We start from the raw sequence: 25,869 nt of genomic DNA, 5'->3' as shown, positions 1-25,869 counted from the left end.
TCGCTTTATCGCAAATTTACTGCCACCATAGTTTCTCCTTCAGACTTCACAGCACATTCCGCTAGATGCCACTAAATCCTACATACTGGTCCTTAGGTTAGGAGAAAAACACACAAACACAACAAAAACAATGTTGACTGTTGGCAGGAAATTAAATGCAACCGGTTGTCTAGGACGTGAAAGTAAAAAATTACACACTTTCTATGCCCAACCATCCACTTCACCTTGATATGTCAGTGCCGTGACAACATCATGCTACTTTCACCTTGGCTTCCAGCAGATAACAATCATAATTTGCACAACTGAAAAGAGGTCCTTGTCGAAGATTGAAGAACAAAGATTGATTTTGGCATTTAAACAACTGACTAATGCTGGCTAAAGTTTTCATGTAATAACCTCAGTGTTTCTCAGCATAACAACATCCTGGACAAATTCACAATAATATATAATATTTTAGTTACAAAGGCAACCCAATTTTAAACTCTGTGATTGGATGTTTCTTACCAAACTGCTAGTTTATAGTTACTTCTTTCCTAACGTTTTTATGTACACCGGCTTGTACCTTTGACTTTTCTGACACAAAGGTTCATGTTTTGTACTGATGATTGAACCGAGGGAGTTTCATGTCCATCCGAGGCTTGAAGGTCAGTCACCTAACAGTTTTTACTTGCAAAACCTGGACAGCCGGAATCATTCAGCTATTCTATTAAATATGAGCAGAGATTACATCCCCAGCTCAGAACAGCAAGACTCCCACAGAGGACATGTGTCATTGGCATCATCAACCCATTCCACATGTACACACACACACACACACACACACACACACACACACACACACACACACACACACACACACACACACACACACACACACACACGGCATCCAGATTAAGATACACTAATTTGGTTTTAACACCAAATAGTGGGACTAAATCCTTGTTTCCTCCCTCCCAATTCTCACACACGGTTTCACATTTTGATGATTAACATTTTTTAATAAAGATCGCTGTTTCTGGGAACATGGTGTTCTGTACCATACCACAATGTGTAAGACACGATAGAAAACTAGTTTCACTGACTTTATGAGGATTTTGGTTTATTATTTAAAAAAATATTTTTTGTATATAAAAATGTGATCATAGACGTCATGTCAAAATCAAGAATGAGTTGGATTCAGCAGTTATTACCCTCTAGTTTGGTCTATCGACACACTAGTTCCAATTAACTCACATTACTGGTGGTTGCACCAGGTAGGAGCTGTGCTTTCTGTGTGCACAGCAGTATTTCCAGCAATATGAAAATTAAATAAATAATGAGGCAGTATCTTGGGGCACGGTGCAATGAAAAACAAATTCACAAAAGGCTGAAATGTGAGTAAAACGGGACCCTTAAACTTCCCGGAATTTGAAATCACAGCTGTGACAGACTGAATAATTCATGTCCTGTTCATGACTCTGGCTGTAAACAGAAAGACTGAGTAGTTTTTGCAAGCGTTTACTGCTGACACATTTTGTTGTGCTGTGAAATGATCATGTTGAGGAAATATTTACCTATCCTAAATGAAATAAAAAAAATAACCTGCAGTAAAAGATAACCTGTCCCATAAAATGGCACATAACCTGAGCTTAACGTCCATTTCCAGCATTAATTCCATCAAGGGCTATTCCTTCTGCACAAAGTAGGTCCATGTGTTTACAATGAGGTGTATGGATTATTTTCTTCTTTTTTTAATGATGGGAAATTCCATTTACCTCCACTAAACTGGACTGGCGTTAGATTGTTCAGAGGAAGATTTATTAATTTCCCTTTCAATTTAGAAGGCACAAAAACCCTCAGACAATGACTACCTTTACTGAAGCTCTTTTAAGGTTCCACATGATGAATAAAGAGCCTAATTTGGGCTTCTCCATTCAGTTCTTCCACACTCTGTTGAGAACTAGGGTTATAAAAGTGAGTGGGAGCTTATTCAGCCTCTCCACAGTGGCAAACACCACTGTCTCTGATTTTTAATGGGGAAGGGGAGACAGGGTCACTCAGCAGCCTCACTCTGAGTAACACAGATGATTATGAGATCCCTGCACTTTCAAACGCATATTAGTAGATGTCATGCACACGCAGCTGACAAATACTTGCCTTAGATAACAGCAGGCCTTCTACACCCCCACATCAAGGATTTAAAACAACTGCTCACTACAAAAAAGAAATTCAAACTTACAGATGATTACACCACACAGGGTTTAAGCAATGTGTCTGAATGTTGGTATTTTTTCATATAGCAGTGAACTGATGAACACAACACAGAGTTTACAGCTGATTAAACTATTAGATAACTTGTCAGTTTATTTATTGTGTCAATATGTAACCATGTTTCTTCCCATTGTCTGGAAAGTGTACATTAAGTCTGTGATTACTTTTATTGAGGGGACAGGTGACTAAGTGTAGCCTAGCCAAATAGCATTGCAATTTTAACCTCAATAATCTGTTCATGGATTCGTTGTAAATACATTAAATCACCACAGTGTTTACAACATTTATTTGAACAACATGGTTAATTGTGAATGGTACACATAAGACTGTATTTTGATTATAGGTGTTTATTATAACGTTGGTTCTTAATGACTAAATTGTCGACATTTTGAAAGGGCATGACAAATACGTTTCCCATTTAATTTAGCTGATGTGAAAAAGCAATGCCATTATGCTGCCGGGGAGTATAACATTTTTGTTTATATACACAGTTGAGTTGATAGAAGCTTTTATGTGGGTAATACAGTATTACTGACAAACGGTTTTACTATCAGACTCCATTTGTGGTCTGGTAAAACAAAGTTTCTGTTGTTTTATTGTCAACCCGAGCCATATTTTTGCCTATGATAGCTACGTTTTTATTCCCATGCCAAAAAAGTGATACCCAGAACTCTGTTGTTTGCACAATGGCAAAGCTCCCATAACAGCATTTACACCACCATGCAACCCATCATACACACATGCTATTACAAGTTAGTTTACATTTTCTAATTCTATTACTGACTAATTACTTAAAAAAGATGACTAAAATCAAATATTGAGACAGATGCCCAGCCAAGTGAACATCAGGACAAGGTGCTCGGATTCTCAGCAAGCACACACACTAACAACATCAATGTATATATATTTTCTTTGTATCTGGAGCTGTCCTATCTGCAGTATCTTCAAATTATCTGCTCCTCTGGCTGGAAAAGGCTGCGACAAAAACATTTTTAGAACCAAAGGTTGCACACTTCAGATGTTACACCCACGGTGAGGATTATAGGATAAGTCAATTTCGAAGACTACACTTGATGATGGATTAAAATGGTCCCCTTAATACAGGCTTTTTCCTCTCTAAGTTGTCTGCTTTAAAAACTTCTCCTGCTTACTATTCTTCATTAGTGCTGGGAGTAAACTGTGCTCTTTAATAACTTACATTTCACTTTGTTATTTGAATGCCAGGGGTTTAAGGAACAGTGTCAAAAGAAAAGCCTTTTTCATTTACATGTTTGCAATGGGTAGAAATCTCAAGAGACTCACTTATTCTGCATCTCCATCGTCACTGTTTGGACATATGACGAGTTGAGGTTATTCAGACAAACCCAGGTGAGGATACCATATATTTTGTCAACTTTTAAGGGAAAAGTGCTACAAATATTGCTGTCATTAATGGTCATTGGTTAGCGCTGATGACCATAGACCTTTTATGTTTATTGCTGTTAGCCAATATGGATAATAAGCACAAGTCTGTTCTAGTTGTTACATACTTTGCATATTCTCAGTTTCTGGAATTTTAATGAGGTAGAAGGAATAGATTTTTAAGGGTTTAATGTGGAAATTATACTTTTTTGTGGGGGAAAAAAAAACCATATAAACACATTGTTGTTCCAAGAAGACTATTTGTATTATATCTTAATACATTTCAGGAGGTGATCTGTAATTAAAAATAGAATTTGCAAAATATATATTGAATTAAACAGCCAACTAACAGTTTCATTCCTGTCCTGTTCCAGTCTCATTTATTCCTGCATTCATACCACACTTTACAGTTTTATAGACTGACAACACAAACTAAATTTGGTCTTGAATGAATACCTGTATCATTAAAAAAATTGTATCTGTTCATCAGCCATCAATAATAATAATTTGACCAATTATATTAAGCAGTACTGAGATTATCAGAAACCCAGGAGCTAAAAAAAAAAATCCCCTAAACCAGTGGATGTAAAGTGTTTTGTATTTCCTCAGCCAATCCCGGGAGCGCATGTACAAAGCAGACACGTGTGTCACTTACTGGCACTGTGCCCGTCCAGTGGTAAGGTCACATTTTGCATGCATAGGTAATGAAGCTGCCCTCCTAACCATACATGGTAAGTAATGGCCAGGACATCCTCTCGGACCAGAGACACCCGCGTAAAAGGAATCTATTTATCTCAGTGTGTGGAGGGGGGAGCGTGGAGAGAGTGGGAGGACCCATGGGACTGGATCGCACCCTCGAAACTTTCCACAGAGAAAATTAGTCTCACAACTCGTCGGACTTTAAACATGTTTCTTTCAGAGTCTGAGGATGAATTAGAGCAGGTCCACTCGGACTCGGAGTCTGATAGCGACAACAGCCATGGCAGCCTGGACGAGGACTACATTCCGAGGGGGGGGGTCCGAGGATCAGATCAGTGAGTACAGTCACCATTCAAAATTACAAGCAGTGGGACTAGCATTTACTACAGTACAGCACACTTAAAACTGCCGCACTTGTCCTGTGCAAACTCCTGCTTGTGCATCTGTCCGTGTGCACTTGCTGCGACCCTCTCGCACTGGCTGAAGTTGCCGGTGCACGCAGACAGTTAGCGCTGTGCACAAACCCACAGCAGAACAATGGGAAACCACGCGGAAAGGCCCCGTTAACGAAACCAAAAACCGCTGATCATCCAGAACAAAGTGTCTAAACCCGGACGGCCGCAGTCTGCAACATGTGCGCGTGCACGTCGCGATCCGCGGTCACAGCTCTAACCAGCTGTCCAGCTATTTTGTGAACTTTATATGTTTCTGTATGCTCATCACTGTAGCTTCATTAACATAGCTGGCCCGTGAGATCCTGCGCAGCAGGGGCAGTTGCAGGTTCTTTTCTGAAAGGGGTGGCCCAGGGGAGGGGGGGTATGAGGGTTTTAGGGCAACCCACTTTGGTGTACAGTTTTGTACAGAACGTTTTTACTCATTGCATGCTTTGACTTCTCGTTAAACAATTTTCATGTGAATCTCATTCACACCAAATAAAATGCTTGTAGTCAACTTGAGGGTGTAGCCTACTGCAATTATTATTATGGAATAGAGGAGAATCTGATAATGTTAAAAAGTAAGTAGGATGCATAACAATAAACATGGTAAGTAGAAAATAAATGATAACAAAATGATACAAATGTATGACTGTTGAATGAAACAGTCATCGTTTGCAAAGTGAACTTCCTGCAAAAGTTCCCAGTATGAAGACATGGGCATTTACCATGCTGAGAGGGAGATGTTCAGTTGTATTATGGGAGCAGAGCCATATTTTTGGAGCTTGGTACTTTTTTTTGGAGGTACTTTATCACATTAATGCAAAAAATAAATCATGTATAATCATGAATCAGTCCTGCTCACTGTTGTGTAACATTGCCCACAAAGGCCTAACACAGCCAGGGATATTAAAGTCCCCATTCCTATTGACTAACACAATAACTACTTTCATTCTTATTTATTTAATATTATTACAGTGGCAACAATATAATATTATTATAGCCATTAGCCTGTCTTTTATGTATATATATATAAAACATTTTTTTTTTTTTTTTAACTTTTTGTTGCCAGTCTTGGCCAGGACTCCCTGGGAGAAGAGTTACTGTAACTCAATGGGACTTTTCCTGGTTAAATAAAGGTTAAATAAAAAAATAAAAAAGCATGATCACTTTCTACTACTGCCCTTTATTGATGGTTTTGATGGGTTTTTTCCCCCCTTTTTTTGGAGACGACACGCAGTTCCTTTATTCACTCTTTGTTTCACCCTTACTCTTGTTAGTAAAGCAAGTTTTGGGGAATGTCGCAATTAATAATTTTATCTGGAGGAAAGGCATTACCTACTATGTCACTAATCCATACCTATCTACTTTATTTACAGGGAAGACTTGACTGATGAGGACAGCTCAGACGAGGAGTGGAATAGTACGCCCACAAAGAGAGGAGCTTCTAGGAAGCGTTGCCGCTCTGTTTCTGCTTCTGCAGGGACAACGCCCCAGAAATCCCCATCCAAGAAGTGGAAAGAGAGTCCCTTCAAAAAGAAGCTCCGCTGTGCATCCACACCCAAAAAAGACTCCCCCTCCCCCAAGACTGGCAAGAAGTTCTCCACCCCATGCAGGAAAAATCAAGGTGGTAAGAGGCAAGCAGAAAAAGGGCCTGTGAGAGAGGAAGAGGGTGAAGCCGAGGATGGGGACCGGTGGCATAACGTGGATGAGGAGGATATTGAGCCTCCTCAACCACGGTTCAGACCTGAGAGGGACGTAGGGCCACAGCTGAACAGAACTGCAAATTACACGCCACTCGAACTGTTCCAGCTGTTTTTCTCTACGACAGTAATCGATACATTGGTCAAGAACACCAATGCCTATGGGGAAAAGAAATACCAAAGCCAGAAGGAAAGCTGGGTGCCGGTCACAACAGCAGACATGTATTCTTTCCTCTCACTTGTCCTCTACATGGGTATTGTCCCACTAAAAACTCTGAAAGAGTTCTGGAGAGGATCTAAGCTGTTCAGCCTGCCATTTCCTGCCTCTGTTATGCCCTGCAGACGCTTCCTAGCCATTTCCAACAGTCTACACATGAATGATCTTGCAGTTGAAGCGGCCAACGACCAAAAGAAAGGGACATCAGGGTATGACAAACTATGCAAGATAAAGCCACTATATGAGCAGATTTTGGAGGCCTGCTACACATTCTTTCATCCCTACCAGCATATCTCCATAGATGAACGGATGGTGGCAACGAAAGCAAGGATCGGTTTGAAGCAGTATATTAGAAACAAGCCTACTAAATGGGGCTTTAAGCTCTTTGTTTTAGCAGACTCAATATGCGGCTACACCCAGAACTTTTTTGTGTATGGGGGGAAAAATGGTGAACCCACAGGGAAGGGGCAAAGCTATGATGCTGTCATGCGACTTCTGGACATCCCCTTTCTGGGCAAAGGATACAAGCTCTACGTGGACAACTTTTACACCAGTCCAACTCTTTTCCGTGACCTCCTTCTGAGAAAAATCTGGGCATGCGGCACCGTTCGTCCCAACGTCTCCGGTTATCCCAAAAATATAAGGAATGACATGACCAAGAAAACGCCAAGGGGAACCATTCGGTGGATCAGAAAAGGAGAGCTGTTGTTTGTTAAGTGGTTAGACACCCGGGAGGTTACACTGTGTTCTACTTTACACAAAGCATACAGCAATGACACGGCAACGCGCAAAATGAAAGACGCAGGCGGACAGTGGACAGTAAAGCAGGTGCCTATTCCAGGCTGCATCAAAGATTACAACCAGTACATGGGGGGTGTTGATTTGTCAGATGCACTCATTTCTTACTACAATGTCCTCCATAAAACCCAGAAGTGGTACAAAACTCTCTTTTATCATTTTGTGGACATAGCCACTGTGAATGCCTTCATCCTCCACAAGGAAATGTGCAAACTGCAGAATCGGCCTGTACTGGTGCAGAAAAAGTTCAGGGAACAACTGATTTTGTCCCTGGCTGAGATTGGGTCAACTCCACGCCGGTCGGGTCCACAAAACTTTCCTGCCTCTCCTTTCAAAGTGCCCCCTGCTCCTCCTGCACCCTCGTCCCTGTCCACAGGGCCACCTGCCTCCCCATCCAGTGTCCCACCGGCCTCTCCTTCCGCAGTGCCATCTCCTTCTCCATCCACTGACGTGCCACCTGCTACAGCCTCTCCAAGTGTAGGTCATCTGCCAACTTACTTTGTAGAACAAATGAGCAATGTGGCTCCCAGAGATCGGGCCACTGCTGGCAGAAGGGCATGTGTGGTCTGCAAAAAAAAGTCGCCAGTCTATTGCAGCGTTTGTCAAAAGACACTTTGTTTCACCAGTTTAAGGAACTGCTATAGTGAGTGGCATAGAAGCAATAGTATCTGTGTCTAAGTGATCAGACTTTTGCATATAGTCTGTATAAAATGCCTTTTCCTAGATGGAGTGAATTTATCCGTACTGCATTGTCACTAATTTGGGGGTTCGCCCCTCTTAAACATGTGCCTTTTATCACCACAAGTGAACAAATGTCAACTGCCTTTTGGTTTCTTTGCCAAACTCCTATTTACCGATGTTACCTCACAAGGTCGTTTCCCCGTGATTACACAGAGTACTTCACAAGCCTGTTCAAATGGGCTCCAAGTAGTATGAGATATCTTGGTTATAATAGATATAGAATAGATAATAACCATAATAACCTGTGGTTAGTGAACTAGAGGAGGCTCTACGTAAATGAATGAATCTACCGATTATCTTGATTGGCAGAATTAAGTGAATGAAATCATCCCCAAGGCTTCAGTATCTGTTCTTGTCATTACCCATTGAAATACATCTGTGTCTCTAAAACCCTTAATAAAAAACATTAGAGAATTTATATGGAACTGTAAAGTGTCTCACTAACCAGGAAGCAGCATGTTACAGCCTGGATTAATGAGAGTCTAGGGCCAGCTTTGCTCGACCTACTACAGTGCTGCGGTTGTTGCTAAAACACCCTTGAGATGTGAATAATAATAATAATAATTGAAGAATAAGATACTGGAGATTTAGTATCATAAATGCATAGCCATCAACCTGGAAGTCTGCTGTGATACCTCACGTCATTGTTGGACGCCTCTGCTGGTTGGACGTGCTACGGTAAGCGTACTGACCTGCTCTGTGTACAGTGTTTGGTGCTGTAGCTCTGTCAGTGAACGCTAAATATAAATTAGTTTTACTCGTTACAGCGGTTATTTTCCCGCTTAACATTTAAACGTAGACTAGTTCTACTTAAACTCTTTTAGGGACTTTTCACTACTTTCAAAGTTTTTCATACACTCTAGTTTCATTAGCATTAGCAGTTAGCTATGGCTTCTTCCTCTTCCTCTTCCTCTGTCCTGCTCAGTGTGTCAGATGTTCAGTTATTCCTCTGCCTCCTTTAAAGATAATGGTACCTGTATTAAATGTAGTTTATTTACTGCGCTGGAGGCGAGGCTTAGTGAGTTAGAGGAACGGCACCGCACCACGGAGATATCTTTAGCCGCTATAGTTAGCCAGCCCCCGGTAGCCGGTGCGGTCCGACCGAAGGTAGCTTCTGTTAGCTCTGTAGTTCCTCCGGTAGTTCCCCCGGTAGTTCCCCCGGTAGTTCCCGAGCAGCCGGCCCACAGGTCACCACCAACCGCTTCACGTTTCTAATACATTTTCCCCACTCAGCGACACACCCGCTGAGGAACCAACTCTGGTTATTGGCAGCTCCATAGTTAAATGTATCCCTGGGGCCAGAGCGGGCGACATTGAATCAAATTTAAAACTGCTGGCTAAAGATAAACGTAAATACAGTAAGATTGTTATCCACGTCGGCGGTAACGACACCCGTTTACGCCAATCGGAGGTCACTAAGATTAATGTGGAGTCGGTGTGTAACTATGCTAAGACAATGTCGGACACCGTAGTTTTCTCTGGACCCCTCCCCAATGTGACCAGTGATGACATGTATAGCCGCATGTCGTCATTCCACCGCTGGCTGTCGGTGGTGTCCAGCAAACAATGTGGGCTTCATTGATAACTGGAAGCCTTTTTGGGGAAAACCTGGTCTGATTAGGAGAGACGGCATCCATCCCACTTTGGATGGAGCGGCTCTCTTATCTAGGAATATGGCGAAGTTTATCTCTAAAACCTGACAGTCCAGAGTTAGGACCAGGAAGCAGAGCTGCTGTCTTACACACTTCTCTGCGCTTTCTTTAGAACAGTCACCCACCCAAAACCCCATAGAGACTGTGTCTGTCCCCCAACCACCTAAACTATTTAAAGAAATAAAAACAAGAGGAGTTCAACATAAAAATCTAATAAAAATTAAAACCAACTCCTCAGTAGCACAAAATAAGAGAATGAAATGTGGGCTGTTAAATATCAGGTCTCTGTCCTCTAAAGCTGTTTTAGTGAATGAATTAATATCAGATTATGATATTGATTTACTTTGTCTTACTGAGACCTGGTTGTCCCACGAGGAGTATGTTAGCCTAAATGAATCCACCCCCCCAGTCATATTAATACTCACATTCCTCGAGGCACTGGCCGAGGAGGTGGAGTGGCAGCCATATATGATTCGAGCGTTTTAATGGACCCTAAACCTAAACTAAATTATAATTCATTTGAAAGCCTTGTTCTTAGTCTTTCTCACCCAAACTGGAAAACACTGCAGCCAGTTCTATTTGTTATAGTGTACCGCGCTCCTGGACCGTACTCTGATTTTATATCTGAATTTTCAGAGTTTCTATCAAGCTTAGTCCTTAAATCAGATAAAGTAATTATTGTAGGTGATTTTAATATTCATGTGGATGTTGACAATGACAGCCTTAGTAATGCATTTATATCATTAATAGACTCAATTGGCTTCTGTCAGAGTGTAAATAAACCAACTCATTGTTTTAATCACACTCTTGACCTTGTTTTATCATATGGCATTGATATTGAACATTTAATAGCCTTTCCACATAACCCTTTCCTATCTGACCATTATTTAGTAACTTTTGAATTCATACTATTAGATTATAAGCCATTAGGCAAAACTTCCTACAGCAGATGTCTATCTGACAGTGCTGTAGCTAAATTTAAGGAGGAGATTCCTTCAGTGTTTAATTCAATGCCATGTCTGAATTTAACAGAGTCCTATAATGACTTTAGTCCCTCTGAAATTGATAATCTTGTCGATAGTGCTACAGGCTCACTACGATCAACATTAGACTCTATCGCTCCTATAAAAAGGAAATTATTAAAACATAGGAGACTAGCACCTTGGTATAACCACCAAACCCGCCAGTTAAAACAAAAAGCTAGAAAATCTGAAAGGAAATGGCGCTCTTCCAAATTATCAGAATATCGCTCAATTTGGCAAGATGATCTTAAGATTTATAGAAAGGCCCTCCGTAATGCCAGAGGAGCCTATTACTCAGCACTAATTGAAGAAAATAAGAACAACCCTAGGTTCCTCTTCAGCACTGTAGCCAGGCTGACAGAGAGTCACAGCTCTATCGAGCCACATATCCCCATAAACTTAAGTAGCAATGACTTCATGAGCTTCTTCTATAATAAAATTATTACTATTAGAGAAAAAATTAATCACCAACTGCCATCAACAGTTATCAGTGGCTCTCCAAGTTCAGGGACTTCTGTCAATGTAAACTTAGATGTATATTTAGACTGTTTTTCTGCTATCGATCTTCATCAGTTAACTTCAATCATTTCTTCATCGAAGCCATCAACCTGTCTGTTAGACCCGATCCCAACTAGGCTGCTTAAAGAAGTTGTTCCCTTAATTGGCACTTCTTTACTGGATATGATTAATCTTTCTTTATTATCAGGATATGTACCACAGTCCTTTTAAAGTAGCTGTAATTAAACCCCTTCTTAAAAAGTCCACTCTTGACCCAGGGGTTTTAGCCAACTATAGACCGATTTCTAACCTCCCGTTCCTCTCTAAGATTCTGGAGAAAGTAGTCACCAAAGAGTTGTGTGACTTTCTACATAACAATAGTTTATTTGAGGATTTTCAGTCAGGATTTAGAGTTCATCATAGCACAGAGACAGCTCTGGTTAAAGTTAATAATGACCTTCTGACTGCTTCTGACAATGGACTTGTCTCTGTACTTGTATTATTAGATCTTAGTGCTGCATTTGACACCATTGACCATGATATTCTTTTACAGAGACTTGAGCATCAATTTGGCATTAAAGGAACTGCCCTAACCTGGTTTAAGTCATACTTATCAGATCGTTCTCAGTTTGTACATGTTAACGATGAATCCTCCATAAATACTAAAGTTAGTCATGGAGTTCCACAAGGTTCTGTACTTGGACCAATACTATTTACTTTATATATTCTCCCTTTAGGCAACATTATTAGGAATCACTCCATTAACTTTCACTGTTATGCAGATGATACGCAGTTATATCTATCAATCAAACCCAATGAAATTAATCAATTATCTAAATTACAAACATGTCTTAAGGACATAAAATCCTGGATGACCTGCAATTTTCTGATGTTAAACTCAGAAAAAAACCGAAATTCTTGTTCTTGGCCCCAAAAACCTTAGAGACTCATTGTCTAAAGATATAGTCACTCTAGATGGCATTAACTTGGCCTCTAGCACCACTGTCAGGAATCTTGGAGTTATCTTTGATCAGGATTTGTCATTTAACTCCCACATAAAGCAGACCTCTAGGACTGCCTTCTTTCATTTACGTAATATTAGAAAAATTAGACACATACTATCACAGACAGATGCAGAAAAACTAATCCATGCATTTGTTACTTCAAGGCTGGATTACTGCAACTCTTTATTATCAGGTTGCCCCAATAAGTCCATTAAAACGCTCCAATTAATTCAGAACGCTGCAGCACGAGTACTGACAGGAACTAGAAAAAGAGATCACATCTCTCCTGTACTAGCTACTCTGCATTGGCTCCCTATAAAATGTAGAATTGAATTTAAAATCCTCCTCCTCACCTATAAAGCTCTTCATGGTCAGGCCCCTTCATATCTTAAAGAGCTCATAGTACCCTATTACCCCACTAGAACACTACGTTCTCTGAATGCTGGGCTACTTGTGGTTCCTATAGTCTCTAAAAGTAGAACAGGAGCCAGAGCCTTCAGTTACCAAGCTCCTCTCCTGTGGAACCAGCTTCCAGTTGTGGTTCGGGAGGCAGACACCCTCACCACATTCAAGAGTAGGCTTAAGACATTCCTCTTTGATAAAGCTTATAGTTAGGGCTGGATCAGGTGAGTCCTGAACCATCCCTTAGTTATGCTGCTATAGGCCTAGACTATCGGGGGATTTCCCATGGTGCACTGAGCTACTCTCTTCCTCTCTCTTTCTGCACTCATTCATGTCCCTTTAATGCATGTTACTAACTCCACTTCTTCCCCGGAGTTCTTGTGCTTTCTCGTCTCGCAGGTTCTCATGGACCCTGGTGGAGCCTCCTGCCATGGTCCTGCTTGACTGCCATTGCCAATACTGTTGTTGCTGTGCACCTGTCTGTCTGTCTGTCGCTCTCTCTCTCTCTCTCTCTCTCTCTCTCTCTCTCTCTCTCTCTCTCTCTCTCTCTCTCACCCCAACTGGTCGAGACAGACGACCACCCACCTAGAGCCGGAGGATCTGTCCTAGGTTTCTGCCTTTTAACAGGTTTTCCTTGCCCTTGTCGCCAAGTGCTTGCTCATGGTGGTACTGTTGGGTCTCTGTAATTAATGTTAAAGAGTTCGGTCTAGACCTGCTCTATTTGAAAAGTGTCCTGAGATAACTTCTGTTATGAATTGGCGCTATACAAATAAAATTGAATTGAATTGAATTGAATTGAATTGAATCTGCAGCTAAGATCCCTCATTACAACCACCCTTGAACCTGAGATACATAAATGTGGTCATGTTGCTACATATGGGAAGGACATATGTGGATTTATTTAAAGAATGTACTCTTTACGAATGAATGGGGGTTGTATACTGTAACTCAAAGGAGAAAGAGGAATCATACTTGAATATAACAACTGATGCAGAAGACCACAGAGTGTTTGCATTTACCATTATGAGTTTCTTCCTGGTTTTCATCTTTTTTGGAATATAATGTTTACATAAAACATACAAGTTACTGGTTATTCATCTCATTGTTTCTGTCATAATCCAGGTTTGGGTTTGTATTGGTGGTGCAGGCATGCGTTTTATTAGTGCTGTCAAAACAGGCCAAAAAAAACAGTTGATTATTTGGTTTAAACAAATCTAATAGGTTCAACGTATTTGATTATCCTCTCTGACATGAGCGAATAGTTTCCGGTTGAGTTCTGTCTGTCATACAGTGCACAAAGTACCTCACGAGACAGACAGCCGCAGTAGTGCTGCTGCTTTCTTTCCCCCACAACCGATTATTAAATTTCATTATCGACTGTAAGCTGTCAACAAATAATCTTATACAGACAGCTAATCTTTGACATTTCTAGTTATTTTACCTCCAGCAGTTGAGGACAAACCAACTTTAGTTTCTGGTTGGATTTAACAGTCACAGTTGGAATGGGTTTCTTCATCTTAGCCTACAACATCCACAATAGTGGCTCAAGTTGAGAAATGTGTATACAGTGTTTTTTTGTAGCACAATACTTGTTCAGAATATGGATTTTCATCAGGCTTTCTGAAACCAGGATGTTTACACGGACAAACAGCCTACCTGAAAAAACCTACTGTTAATATAAACACACTGACTCATTACAGTTTACCTCATCAACACTACCTCACTACATTCAAATTACATCAGTGCAAACTTGAATGATCAGAAATATTTTTTATTATATATTTTTTGGTACATTTATTTCTGACTATTACCACAGGGACTACTTTACCGCTGGATCCAAACCTTACAATTGTTTGTTCATATTTCAGGAACTTTCTACGTTTATACAAATACAGTACTGTAGTTTATGTATTGCAAAATAAAAAGCAGTGACCTCTATAGCTCATTCTCCTGTCATAGCTGAATGGGCTTTGGAGCTACAATTTGGCTCTTGATTTTGGATTATATGGACATGTTGTCAAAGCAAGAACAGAACTGTTAAGGATATCAGTACCTCTAATTTACCTCAGTACCTTTCTAACTCTGCTAAAGATAATTCAAACTGGCTCTTCTGTGATGTTTTTCTGTGTGTTTTTTACACAGTACTATTTTGGATGTTGTATATGTGGTTTGGGGATGGGATTTTTGAGTTCTGTACCTTTGTGTCTTCTGTAAAAATAGAATACATTTTTTAAAAAGTACCTGTGTGAAGTTTCTTTATTGGTGGTGGTAGTTGTGGGAGGGTTGGGTTTGGTTAAATATAGGACACCATTTTGAAGTAATGTCATATAATGCTAATACACAGTGTTAAATTGGGTGTGTTGGATACATCTGTAAAACCTAAAAGAATAGAGTATCTAAGAAGAGTCAAAAGATAATCACATTTACTAAACATTTTAGCTTTACAGGAATGAGCTGAGATAATTTCAGCACTTTGGAGGAGATGCTTGCAGACATGATTCAGTGTTGCTAAATATGTAAAATAATGATGTGGTACATTTGGAGTGTTGCAAACATAACATTTTTCATAATCATTAAAGTGATTCATCATCATTTGGTAACTTGGTCGAAGTTTGTACATGTATTCGCGAGATGTAAGGTCGGCACTCATTAATTACAGCCTAAAGCCAGTTCATCTAAATTTTGATTGAGATATTAAACATTATTAAGGAAATACTCATATATTCAGACTGATTCACTGTGTTTGAAAGAAATGAGAGAAAATAATATGGGTGTTTTTTTCAGTTTGATTCTTCAACAGTGCAACAGTGTGGAAATAACACATGGAATTTCAGTCTTTGCTTGTTAGAGTTCTCCATGCCCCTTAAAATTACAGTTAAAAAGGCAGAAATACACAGCGGTGATGGTTTAATGATCTGCAAGAGGTTAGACAAGTGCCCTGGAAGGTTATCATATACTCTGTGCTGCTGCTTTGTGTGTGTGTGTGTGTGTGTGTCTGTGTTTGTATCAACACGAGTCCTCACAGAAAGGCGTGAAACTGAGAACTGCTCTCAACCCTTCTAATTAGACCCAGAAAGATGATGTGACATGAGTAAATAAAATCTGCTGACAGCAATTCTTGTTCATTATCACGTAAGTAATCAACACTTTGATAAACACACCTGCTGTTTAAGTCAGGTAATGGACCCCAATGCATATCTCAGCATTACTTTAAACCTGACAGCAAACACGGTATGTACAGTACACAGCAGGACAGTAACGCTTCTTTATCCTGCAGCTGCTTATTGTTCTTTGAGAAGCTGCTAATATGATGAATCACATTTTTAAGTGTAACGATTTTTAATTGGGACACTTCGCACGAACATCCATGGTCTTGTGAGGTGATATCTTAATTTTGTATGATTCAATACATTTTAGTATACCTGATTGAAACTTTGCACATAGGGATTTTTGATGTTTGGTTTTGCTAAAATATGTATTTAAATAGCAATTTAAGTTTCGTAACATACATAAACAGGTCATCTTTATTCATATACACATGAGTGGGCTACAGTAAACTTCTCCCTGGAGAAAAAAAGCTTTGTTATATGATTTAGGTCAGGTAAAACCTATATGTTTAGGGTTTATATATTTAAATTTAAATAAACAATATAAAGATGTTACACTTGGCATGCATTTGTGTTTTAGGCTCCATTCCTTAAACACAACTCCAAGCCAAGAGTTGTTTTGGCACTGCTACAGGATATTTAATGTCCTGTAAACCAATGCTGTCTGGGCATTTGTATGAGAATGACAAAAATTAAATAAATAATCCCAAAAGAGTATAATAGATTATTTGTATTGTATTAGCAAATTCTTCACTGCCATTGTTATAGAATTCCGGTTTGGCAGAATCTGCGATAATGCGAGCAATTATGCCTTTTTTCAAATCTTGGCAATTACCTTTCACAAAGATGGTAAACAAATTGTCTCTACAAATGTGTCAGTGTGTAAAATATACATACATTTCTAGAGGCTATTTACTTGAAAGTTAGTGAGACACATTGGAAGAATCAAATGATGTGCTCATTTGTTCAGGTAGTGGGGTTATTGGGGTATTACTGTATGAAGGTCTCTACTATGTCAAAAGGGATTTGGTACTTTATTTTAAAATTGAGTGGGATGCAGGGGCATCATTTAGTGGGAAACTGCAGCAAGGTGAAATGCAGGTTAAATAAATATGATAATGAAACTCTTCATTAGTAATGTTTCTTATCAGAGCCTGAGCTTACTCAGTATATATTAAATTGCAATGAAAGGTATATACATACACAGACTTAAAACCAAATTACAGTAGCAACAGAATAGCCTGTGTGTGCTAATGTTGCCCCTGACATTTTGTGTGTGATCCCTTTAATAATAGCTGGGTGAAAAGAAAAATAGAGACTGATAAAGAAGGCAGAATCTGAGTTAAGCAACGCTAAGCAGGGATGTTTCATAAAGTGAAGGGCAGAGTGAGCCCTGAACTGATCCAGCTCTGGTCTGATGGAAGCTGTATGTGAATTAGCATCCAGGTGGCAGCTATGCCGCTGTTCTGCCTGTGATTAATAGCCTGATAGCTCCCTTTGCAGAGGCTTTACAGACAGAGCAGCCTCTCAGGTGGGGCGAAGTGATGTGAGCATCCCTCTGTGATTATATATCCTGTGTCTGCAGATAAGAGACTGTTTAACCTTCTGCCAATCACAACCACAGACATTATTTGGTTTTCCTCTGAACGTTAAATTGGGAGCAATTCTGCAGGCACTGAATCTCATATCTCAGTCCATAAAGCAGAAGCATCAGGAAGGCAAACTTTTGTTTCCATTTCACAGGAGATTAATAATCTTCAGCAAGGTAGAGCAAGCTCCGTCTGTGACAAAATTTAATGTCTACAGACAAAATAGACTCACTTTGAGTGTTAATATCACATCGCTAATCCAATATTTTCACTGGATTTGGAAATATTACCTTACTTTTCTATATCAGAGAGCATTTTCAGTGGTGGCTCTGAAGCCAAGTGGTTAATGGCTCATAGATTTTGATCTCTTCCTTCTGCCTAGTGCATGCTGGGATTGGCTCTGGACTCTCAACCCTCCTCCTACTACTCCTGAATAACAGTAGTAATTGTGCCTCATTAAAAAAAATGGGGGCACGGTGGTTGAATGAATGACAAATTAGGGCTATGGTGTGTTTGTTTATTCACTGGTTTTTGACCTGGGTTGAAGTACTACCTCTCGAGCAAAGACTTTTTGGAGAGCAGGAACTCCCAACAGTGAAATTCATGACAGAACTGAGGAGTTCCTAAAAGTTCCTGGAAAAGTTTCTACGGTCAAAAAGGTTTGTCTGATTAACTGGCAATCTGTTTGGGCTGCAACCTGCCCACAAAGATGAGAAACAGGTACATAAAATGGATGGCTGAATAAAATATTTTTTGAATATCCATTTGGGTTACAACATTGAACTTTCTGCAACATCTGTAAGTCCTGACATTTGTTTGTTGAGCGGTGAAGTCGATTTACTTTGTGTGGCAACATTTTTCACCAAGAGAAACGAGCGGCACAAACCTCTCAACACATTATTCATTGCGTCAACCTGATCACTGACCCCGAGCTCGGCCGCTTAGACGGACAGCATATGCCCTAAAAACACTACGTGCCCTGTCATTATGTTAATGGTGTTGAGTGTCAACACCCTGCTGCTGCTCTCTGACAGGCTAAAGCCTTATCACATCATTACACACCATTACTGTTCTTAATGAAGTCAACAGCTCCCAAGCAGAGGATACCCTCTCTGCTGTCTGACTCATTAAATGATCTAACATGTGAATAACCCAAGGCTCAATTATCAAGTCACTCAGCTGTCCTTGTGCCTGCTCACCTCCTCCTCACACAGCCACTCTGACACTCAGTCACAACTTCGGCCTGTTGTGTTAGTGAAGCATGTTGGAGAAGTCCTGATTAAAGTTACAGCAAATTTTCTCTGTGCCAATATTGGCTTTTTATTAGATATTCAGTCATGCTGCCCACTACCAATGTGACGGAGATTCTCTGGGGTAGAAACACATTATTTTATGGTTTCTTTCAGCAAGAAAAAAGGAGGCCTATGTCTATTTTTGTGCTGTCATTTATTGTCATTATAAAGGAACAGAATATATATGAAATATATGCAGCTGGCTCATCACTGTTGGCTCAGACGCAGCACACTATGAAAGATCAATTTTTTTTTTTTAAATGCATTACATCCAGCATTCCAATAAGTCAAAACCCCAGCATGTACATACAGGGAACACTTGAATACAGATTTGCTATTTCCTACCTTGGGCCTCATTAACTGGCAAAGTTGCAGCTACTGATGGCAATTACCTATTAATGGAGGGTGCCTGAGAGTCACTAAACCTATTCTACTAAATACCTGCAAAATTTAGAGGGTCTGATTCCCAGATAAACCTGGGTTGAGAAAGTGGTGGTGTTTTCTCCAACACTGCTGGTTGCCCTTGAGCAAGGCACTGCTCCAGTAGATGTTGATGCTGAGTGGATATCAGATCAGGCCGCAGATGTAATGACATGCTAAACCCAAAACTATTGTGTATTGAAGGAAAAAGTGTATTCCAAATGAATGCACTGTAATGTAACTGGGCAACGTCCATGTGGGACTGTGCATAACTGTGTTGGTGTAGACCACACTTTTCCTTGTGGAAGACATCCAGCATAAGTCCAAAGGTATGAGTACAAAAGTAAAGAATTCAGTATTTTACAATGTCAATCAAATAGCACAGAAATGTCTGACACCAGCGTGTGCGTTGTGTGTGTGTTTGTACACTAGTTAGGTGTGTACGTCATCCATCAGAGGAGTTACACATGTGTCATTGGGGAGTTCCTCACCACTCGCTGCAGGACGTTCATCACATGAAGGTCAAACCAAAACTCCACCAGCTGTGCTTTATTAACACTCAACCTTTCAATGCAGCCATCTGCCAGCTTGAGAAGTGAAAGTTAAAAGCCTTATCAGGAGGGAGAGTATACACAAACAGAAGACGCAGGTTTGTGTTTCTTCCCTTGTGACGACCTTCCACTGACAACATTCGACCACTAAGCTCAGCACCTGCCATTACATGCTTAACCTCCCCCTTTACACCATGTTCTGTCATTTTGGATTTATTGTAAAAAAAAGAAAAAGCAGAAGACTGGGGGAAAGTTCAATCATTAATTAGCCCTCGGTGGTAAATACAAGAAGGGCTTGTGGGATTTTTTTTAATGCTCTGATATCTCTCACTGGGCAACCTGCATGAACACAGATGGTAAACATAAACTAATTCCAATATTAGCATTCCAAGGTTATCAGATATACTCACTGTAATACATCATCTCTATCTGCAAAATGATAAATATTAAACATTATTTTAATATGAACTACTTTTGCTCATAAGTTCACTTTTTAGAAAGTTGAACTTCTCTAAGCCATCTCAAGCTGTCTGTAGTTATGCATCTTATTAAGCCAATAGTAAAACAAAATATGCATTTACAACTTTAAAAAAAGCATGTAGTTGATGTTATGAATGAAGTAAATGATATCCCACAAAGGGTTCTTCCACATAAATAACTAAATCTATTTAATTTAATTAATTTTGGTCAGGATACTAATAAATGTGGTAATTAATAAAGAGCTAAACCTGTTGTTAGTGCTTTGGAACTCTCAGTTTTAAACCTATAACATAACAGGTGATTCACGACAAACAGCTGAAACTGCAAGTCAACTACGACAGACAACCTTTCTTAGAACTAGCAAATAGCAGATAATTATCTCCACTTCCCTATACCTGTATCTTCTGGACTCCGTTAGAGGGCGAGACTTGCTACACAATGAAGGAAAGCAAGATTTCCCTGAATTATAAATGATAAGTGCCTCACACGCAGCTTTGATCATGTAAACCTTGAATAAATCTATGCGCTCTTCCCTTACTGTGCTGGCAGCCTGAACTGCTACACCCAGGCTAAACTATACTCCTCAAAGGCAGCCACAGTTGACATGCTTTAGGCAACAGGTGTGCAGGAGTTGAGGTCCTTTGTACTTTGAGCATCTGTATTATAGCTGGGAGCGCTTGGCAGATATTTTTGGGGAAGCACTAGATGAGGCTCCCACTGTTGCTATGAGACTATTGTAAACCCCTTTGAAGCGTGGCACAGTTGAGTTCAAAGTTGAAATATCTTTAACTTCTTGCACTTGGTGCTGTTGACACCAAAAAAACATGCCACACTTTTAAAGTTGGAGAGTAGAGCTGTATACCTATACAGTGTTAACAATGAGAATAGGACAACAATGCTGCAAATGGAATGAGAATCCCATGGTACACTGAGATCCTGCCTTCCTCTCTCTTTCTGCACTCATTCATGTTCCATTAATGCATGTTACTAACTTCACTTCTTCCCCGTAGTTCTTGTGCTTTCTCGTCTCGCAGGTTCTTGTCGATCCTGGTGGAGCCTCCTGCCATGGTCCTGCTAGATTGCCATTGCCAATACTGTTGTTGCTGTGCACCTGTCTGTCTGTCTGTCTGTCTCTCTCTCTCTCTCTCTCTCTCTCTCTCTCTGCCTCTCTCTCTCTCTCTCTCTCTCACCCCAACTGGTCGAGACAGACGACCACCCACCTAGAGCGGGAGGATCTGTCCTAGGTTTCTGCCTTTTAACAGGCAGTTTTTCCTTGCCCTTGTCGCCAAGTGCTTGCTCATGGTGGTACTGTTGGGTCTCTGTAATTAATGTTTTAAAGAGTTCGGTCTAGACCTGCTCTATTTGAAAAGTGTCCTGAGATAACTTCTGTTATAAAGCACTAACAATAGGACAGTAAAAGCACGCAAACACATTCAGACCCAGATTCATGTTAGCTGTATGGCTCACAGGAAGTAGGTTGTGGGTGCTAGTCTGCCATTGGCCCGACAATTTTAGGTGGAATTCTGGTTCTCTTCCTCTATCTCCCAACAGTATTTTGCAGGGGCACTGCTGGCATGATAATGGGTTCAGTAAGACCTTTCTCCAGTGTTAAAATGAAGAGATCTGGCTATGAGAGACTACTTTAGCAGTAGATAGAAGAGGACACAATATCCAAAGAATCCAGACAGAGGACAGAAAGAATGTTAGCCTTGGATGATTTATTTGTGCAAATATACTGTTTGTGCTCGCTTAACAAATATGAAACATTTGTCTACATCTTGCACAGTTCAAGAGGGTCAGTCCAAAACAATATACAGCATATAGGCTACAATCAGCATTATAAAAGGCAAAATTTGGCTTAAGTTTTTTGACATCAAGGTTTCATCAGCAGTTCTTTGAGTAAATCTCCACTTATAGTTTGGACTGCTTCCAATTGCAATATAGATTTTATAAGGCCATTGAAAGCCAAAGCAGAAGTCTGTCCAAGCTGCACTTTCTCTTATGGCTGCAGGATGCTGGCTTCAAAAGAGCCTCAGATCCTCTAAGATCAATTAAAAGGTCCCAACTACAAAGTCATGTTTGGCCACCAGAAATTATTGCCTCAATTCTTCTACTGTGTGATTTTAATTTTCAAATTAAATGTTTCATTACAGACATATTAAAGCTGAAATAAGTTTTTTGGGAGTATTTTTGCTTGATTGACAGATACAGTATGCTAGTACACCTTAGATTCCCCCAGGCAAGCCCCACTACAAAAACAAATTTCTGTAGCTTCAGTAACTGTCAAAATGGCAGCCAACTGTACACCCAAAGGGACTCTTAAAGGCTTGACATTTTTTCTGCTGTCTATGCTACAAATATGTGGAAATCACTTTGAAAATATGCAGTGCGTTCCTTTAAGATTTAAGCATATTTCAAAGGATAACACACGTTACTCACTGTGATAACATTAAATACGACCAACTGACCTTTGCTTCTGTGCATGCAGTTTCTTTACAGACATGATGTGTGTGGCATCATCCCTACTTCCTTATAAAAGTCACAGCTCATCTGGGTTGCACTGGAGCATTAAATTAGTGCTGTGACAGTTACAACGAAAGGTTGTTGGCGGGTTTAATTGTCAGCAGTTAAATATGGTGTGAATGTAAGGCAGCCTGGCAGAACGTTTGGGTCATAAACCACTCTGGGCTGTCGTGCTTTCTGGGGCTGAGCAGAAAATCACTACTCCAAGGGAAAATCCTTGACATGTACTCTGACAGCTAAAATCAATCTTCAAACAAAGCTCAACTTCCAAGATAAATTTAGAGTCTTGGCTTACAAACTACTAGTCATCATTCCCCCAAAAAGGACGACTGCGGCAAAATATTCATTCATTCATCCATACACTGTATATTTTGGCAGAACAGAATGATTTGTACTGTATGCTGTTGATTCATATTCTCTATCACAGCCTGTGCATGCACTTGGTGCAGCAGTGGATACTAATCTTGTCTTTCAAAAAGCCCTGTCAGTTCAGTAACTTTGTGTAAGAGAGTAATTTAGTTCAATGACACTTAGTCATCTGAGTTTTTGTCTTATTCACTAGTCTGAGTGTGTGCATGTGTATGTGTCTAAAGGGCCAAGGACACTGTCTGAGCTAAGTGGGGATGACTGATGTCCTCGCAGTCATAATTGTGTCATTACCACCCTGTGGAACATGATCATTAGTCCCTGCGGTCTCTGCTGTAATTAACGGATTGGGGATGACTGAAAGAAGGACTGAGGAGGAACGTCTGTCGGTCTCCAGACTCGGCCAAAGCCATATCTTCACCTTCCAGCAAAAACACACAGGAAATAACATAAAGTGATATTTCTTTTAGATTGTCTGTGTTCAGTAACTGTGTCCTAATTCAGCGACTGACTCCTTGGAAGTCTGCCTTTCAGGACTGAATATGTTGTACCAGGTCAACAAGGTCTGTCCTCCCTCCTCCAAGTCCAAATAGTCTTTCTGAATTAAGAGAATACAGTCAAAGTATCCTGTGCTCTTGTCAGTGTCCATTCACATGTTTATGGGTTCATTCAGGCACTTTGACAATTCTAATAGTCAGGAAGTATATCAGACAACAACAAGTAGTAGACAACTGTGTTAGTCAGTGGTTAATGTATAACAAACTGGGCCAAAACAAAGTTTAAATAATGGGAACCAGACATACACTTAGTTCCCGTTAGGAGCCTGGATTAGGGTTTTACAGTTTAGTAATCCATGTGTATGTTAATGAATGACTTGGTACACTGCCCAATGTCACAACCTGTTCTTTAAACTCCTTTAGGAAGGAAGTGCAAGATCTGTCCACTTTCTGTAGGCAGTGTCCTTCAAAAGAGATGGCAACTGAATTGGGGCAAACACAGTTCTTTGATTGATGCTGCCCTACATCATTTTTAAAATGAAAAGGCCACAGACTGTGACTGTGAGATACGTTTAGATGTCTGAGCCCTCAGCTTTATAAAAACAATCTTGCTACCTAAATTGATATTTGTCAGTCAAAGTATCTTCTGAAGATCTGTCTGCTGTAAAAAGAAAAGATTGCGGTAGTGATATCATCTTTGCCGTAATTAGACGTTTTCTCAGCAGCATGATATGAGGAGGAGGATAGCCTGCTTTGCTGTGTTCTAGAGAAAAATAATTTTTTGTAATTGAAATTCAGAGAATCACTTTGGCAGTCTGATAACATATCACAATCTAGCTGATATGAAAATAGGGCATAGCAAGTCTTAACACTTGAGGCAAAACACCAATCCATGCTAATGAGACTGAACAGGCCTTTAGGTAAACTGCATTAACTCCCATTAGGTTACTTGGAGCAACTAAGTTTTTTAGGCTTGCATGGGAGCTTTCAGGCTCCATTCCAATGAAAATGTGAACACTTTAGCCCATAGACTATGCAGAGCAGCCAGCCAGCAAGCCCTCTGGCTTGAGGATTACCACCCCAATCCCCTACAGCTCAGAAATTGTCAGGAAATTGAATGGGAATAAGCAAGGATAAATAACCATATGAGGAATGGGAGCCGAGGGAAAGGAGCGTGCCAAGGACAGCGTTGGCTGTGTTGGAACACATGCAGTCAGTATAGTGCAGATGGCAGAGATGGATGCCACCCAGAAGAGAGTTTGAGAAGTGGGACAGGGAGGAAGAGTAGGGACTCAGAGGAGCAGCAGTACACAGACACACAGTACACTGTTGTTCAGTGAAATGACTATAATTCATTACAGGTCTTTCACTGACCTTTTACCAGAGTGCTCACCCACTGTGACTCCAGCAGACCTCTGCCAGTGTTACACAGTAGGCTGAGTCAATCCACCCGCTGCTCACAGAGAAGCTCTCCTCAGGCTGTCAGACTTTCAGCACCATGGACAGAGCTTGGCTAGCAGTACTGTTTGTACTTTCCAACACTTGCCTCTCTTTCATTATCTCTGTCTATGCAGTGAAAAGGGGGTTTTATTGTTATTTTTACCCCTGCATGTCTGCATGCTTGTTTGTTAGCAAGGAAGATGCTTTTCTGTACCCTTTATTTAAGGAATACTAGTTCAAGTGGGATCTTATCTTTTGTAGCTTTGGTCGGTGTCTCTGTCAGTTGTGATAAGACTGTACTCACCAGCATAATTGCTTAACTGTAGCATTACTACGGTGAGTCAAAGTTGAATCTGGAAGTTGGTCTGTAAACTGTATAGATGTTTTAAACAGTTTGCCTTTGTTTTCTCTTCCGAACAAGCTAACCTGGGGGTTTGTCTGAAACCCATAATTGTCTGGTTCGTTGTGTTTCTTGCACAGTGTGATGTCTTTTATGTAATCTCAACTTTAAGTCAAGTTGTAATAAACCACAATTATGCTTTAACAGGGGTAGTTTTGCTGTGAAAGTTGCATGAATATACACCTGGAAAATGCACAGTACAACCACAGTCTACTCTGTTGGCCAGTGAGCAGCTCACTAGAGCAGTTTGGATTTAGAGGCCTTGCTCAAGGGCACTTCAGCAGGGGATGAGGGGGATGAGGAGAAGCAAGCACTGCTGTTTCACGTTTCCCACTCAGATTTATCGTGCTGGTTGGGGGATAAAACCATTGACCTACTGGCTG

The 25,869-nt window shown here is 40.4% G+C and overlaps 3 protein-coding genes across 3 annotated transcripts in view; 2 read left to right on the top strand and 1 right to left on the bottom strand.

The window, feature by feature from the left end:
- The window catches only part of lrp4 (low density lipoprotein receptor-related protein 4), a 561,339-nt gene that overhangs the window by 268,041 nt on the left and 267,429 nt on the right, over nucleotides 1-25,869 (top strand). The window lies entirely within an intron of this gene.
- Nucleotides 1-25,869, bottom strand: part of LOC127351684 (protein kinase C-binding protein NELL1-like) — a 234,698-nt gene that overhangs the window by 103,732 nt on the left and 105,097 nt on the right. The window lies entirely within an intron of this gene.
- Nucleotides 4,358-8,661, top strand: LOC127351687 (piggyBac transposable element-derived protein 4-like). Its single transcript, XM_051379486.1, has 2 exons — nucleotides 4,358-4,685; nucleotides 6,164-8,661. The coding sequence occupies exons 1-2, from the start codon at nucleotides 4,390-4,392 to the stop codon at nucleotides 8,178-8,180; spliced, it is 2,313 nt and encodes a 770-aa protein (XP_051235446.1). The 5' UTR covers nucleotides 4,358-4,389; the 3' UTR covers nucleotides 8,181-8,661.

The sequence above is a fragment of the Dicentrarchus labrax genome, unplaced genomic scaffold (assembly GCF_905237075.1).
Source record: "Dicentrarchus labrax unplaced genomic scaffold, dlabrax2021, whole genome shotgun sequence".
NCBI lineage: Eukaryota > Metazoa > Chordata > Actinopteri > Moronidae > Dicentrarchus > Dicentrarchus labrax.
The sequence above is the reverse complement of the archived record's forward strand: the minus strand, read 5'-3'. Positions and strand labels throughout refer to the sequence as shown.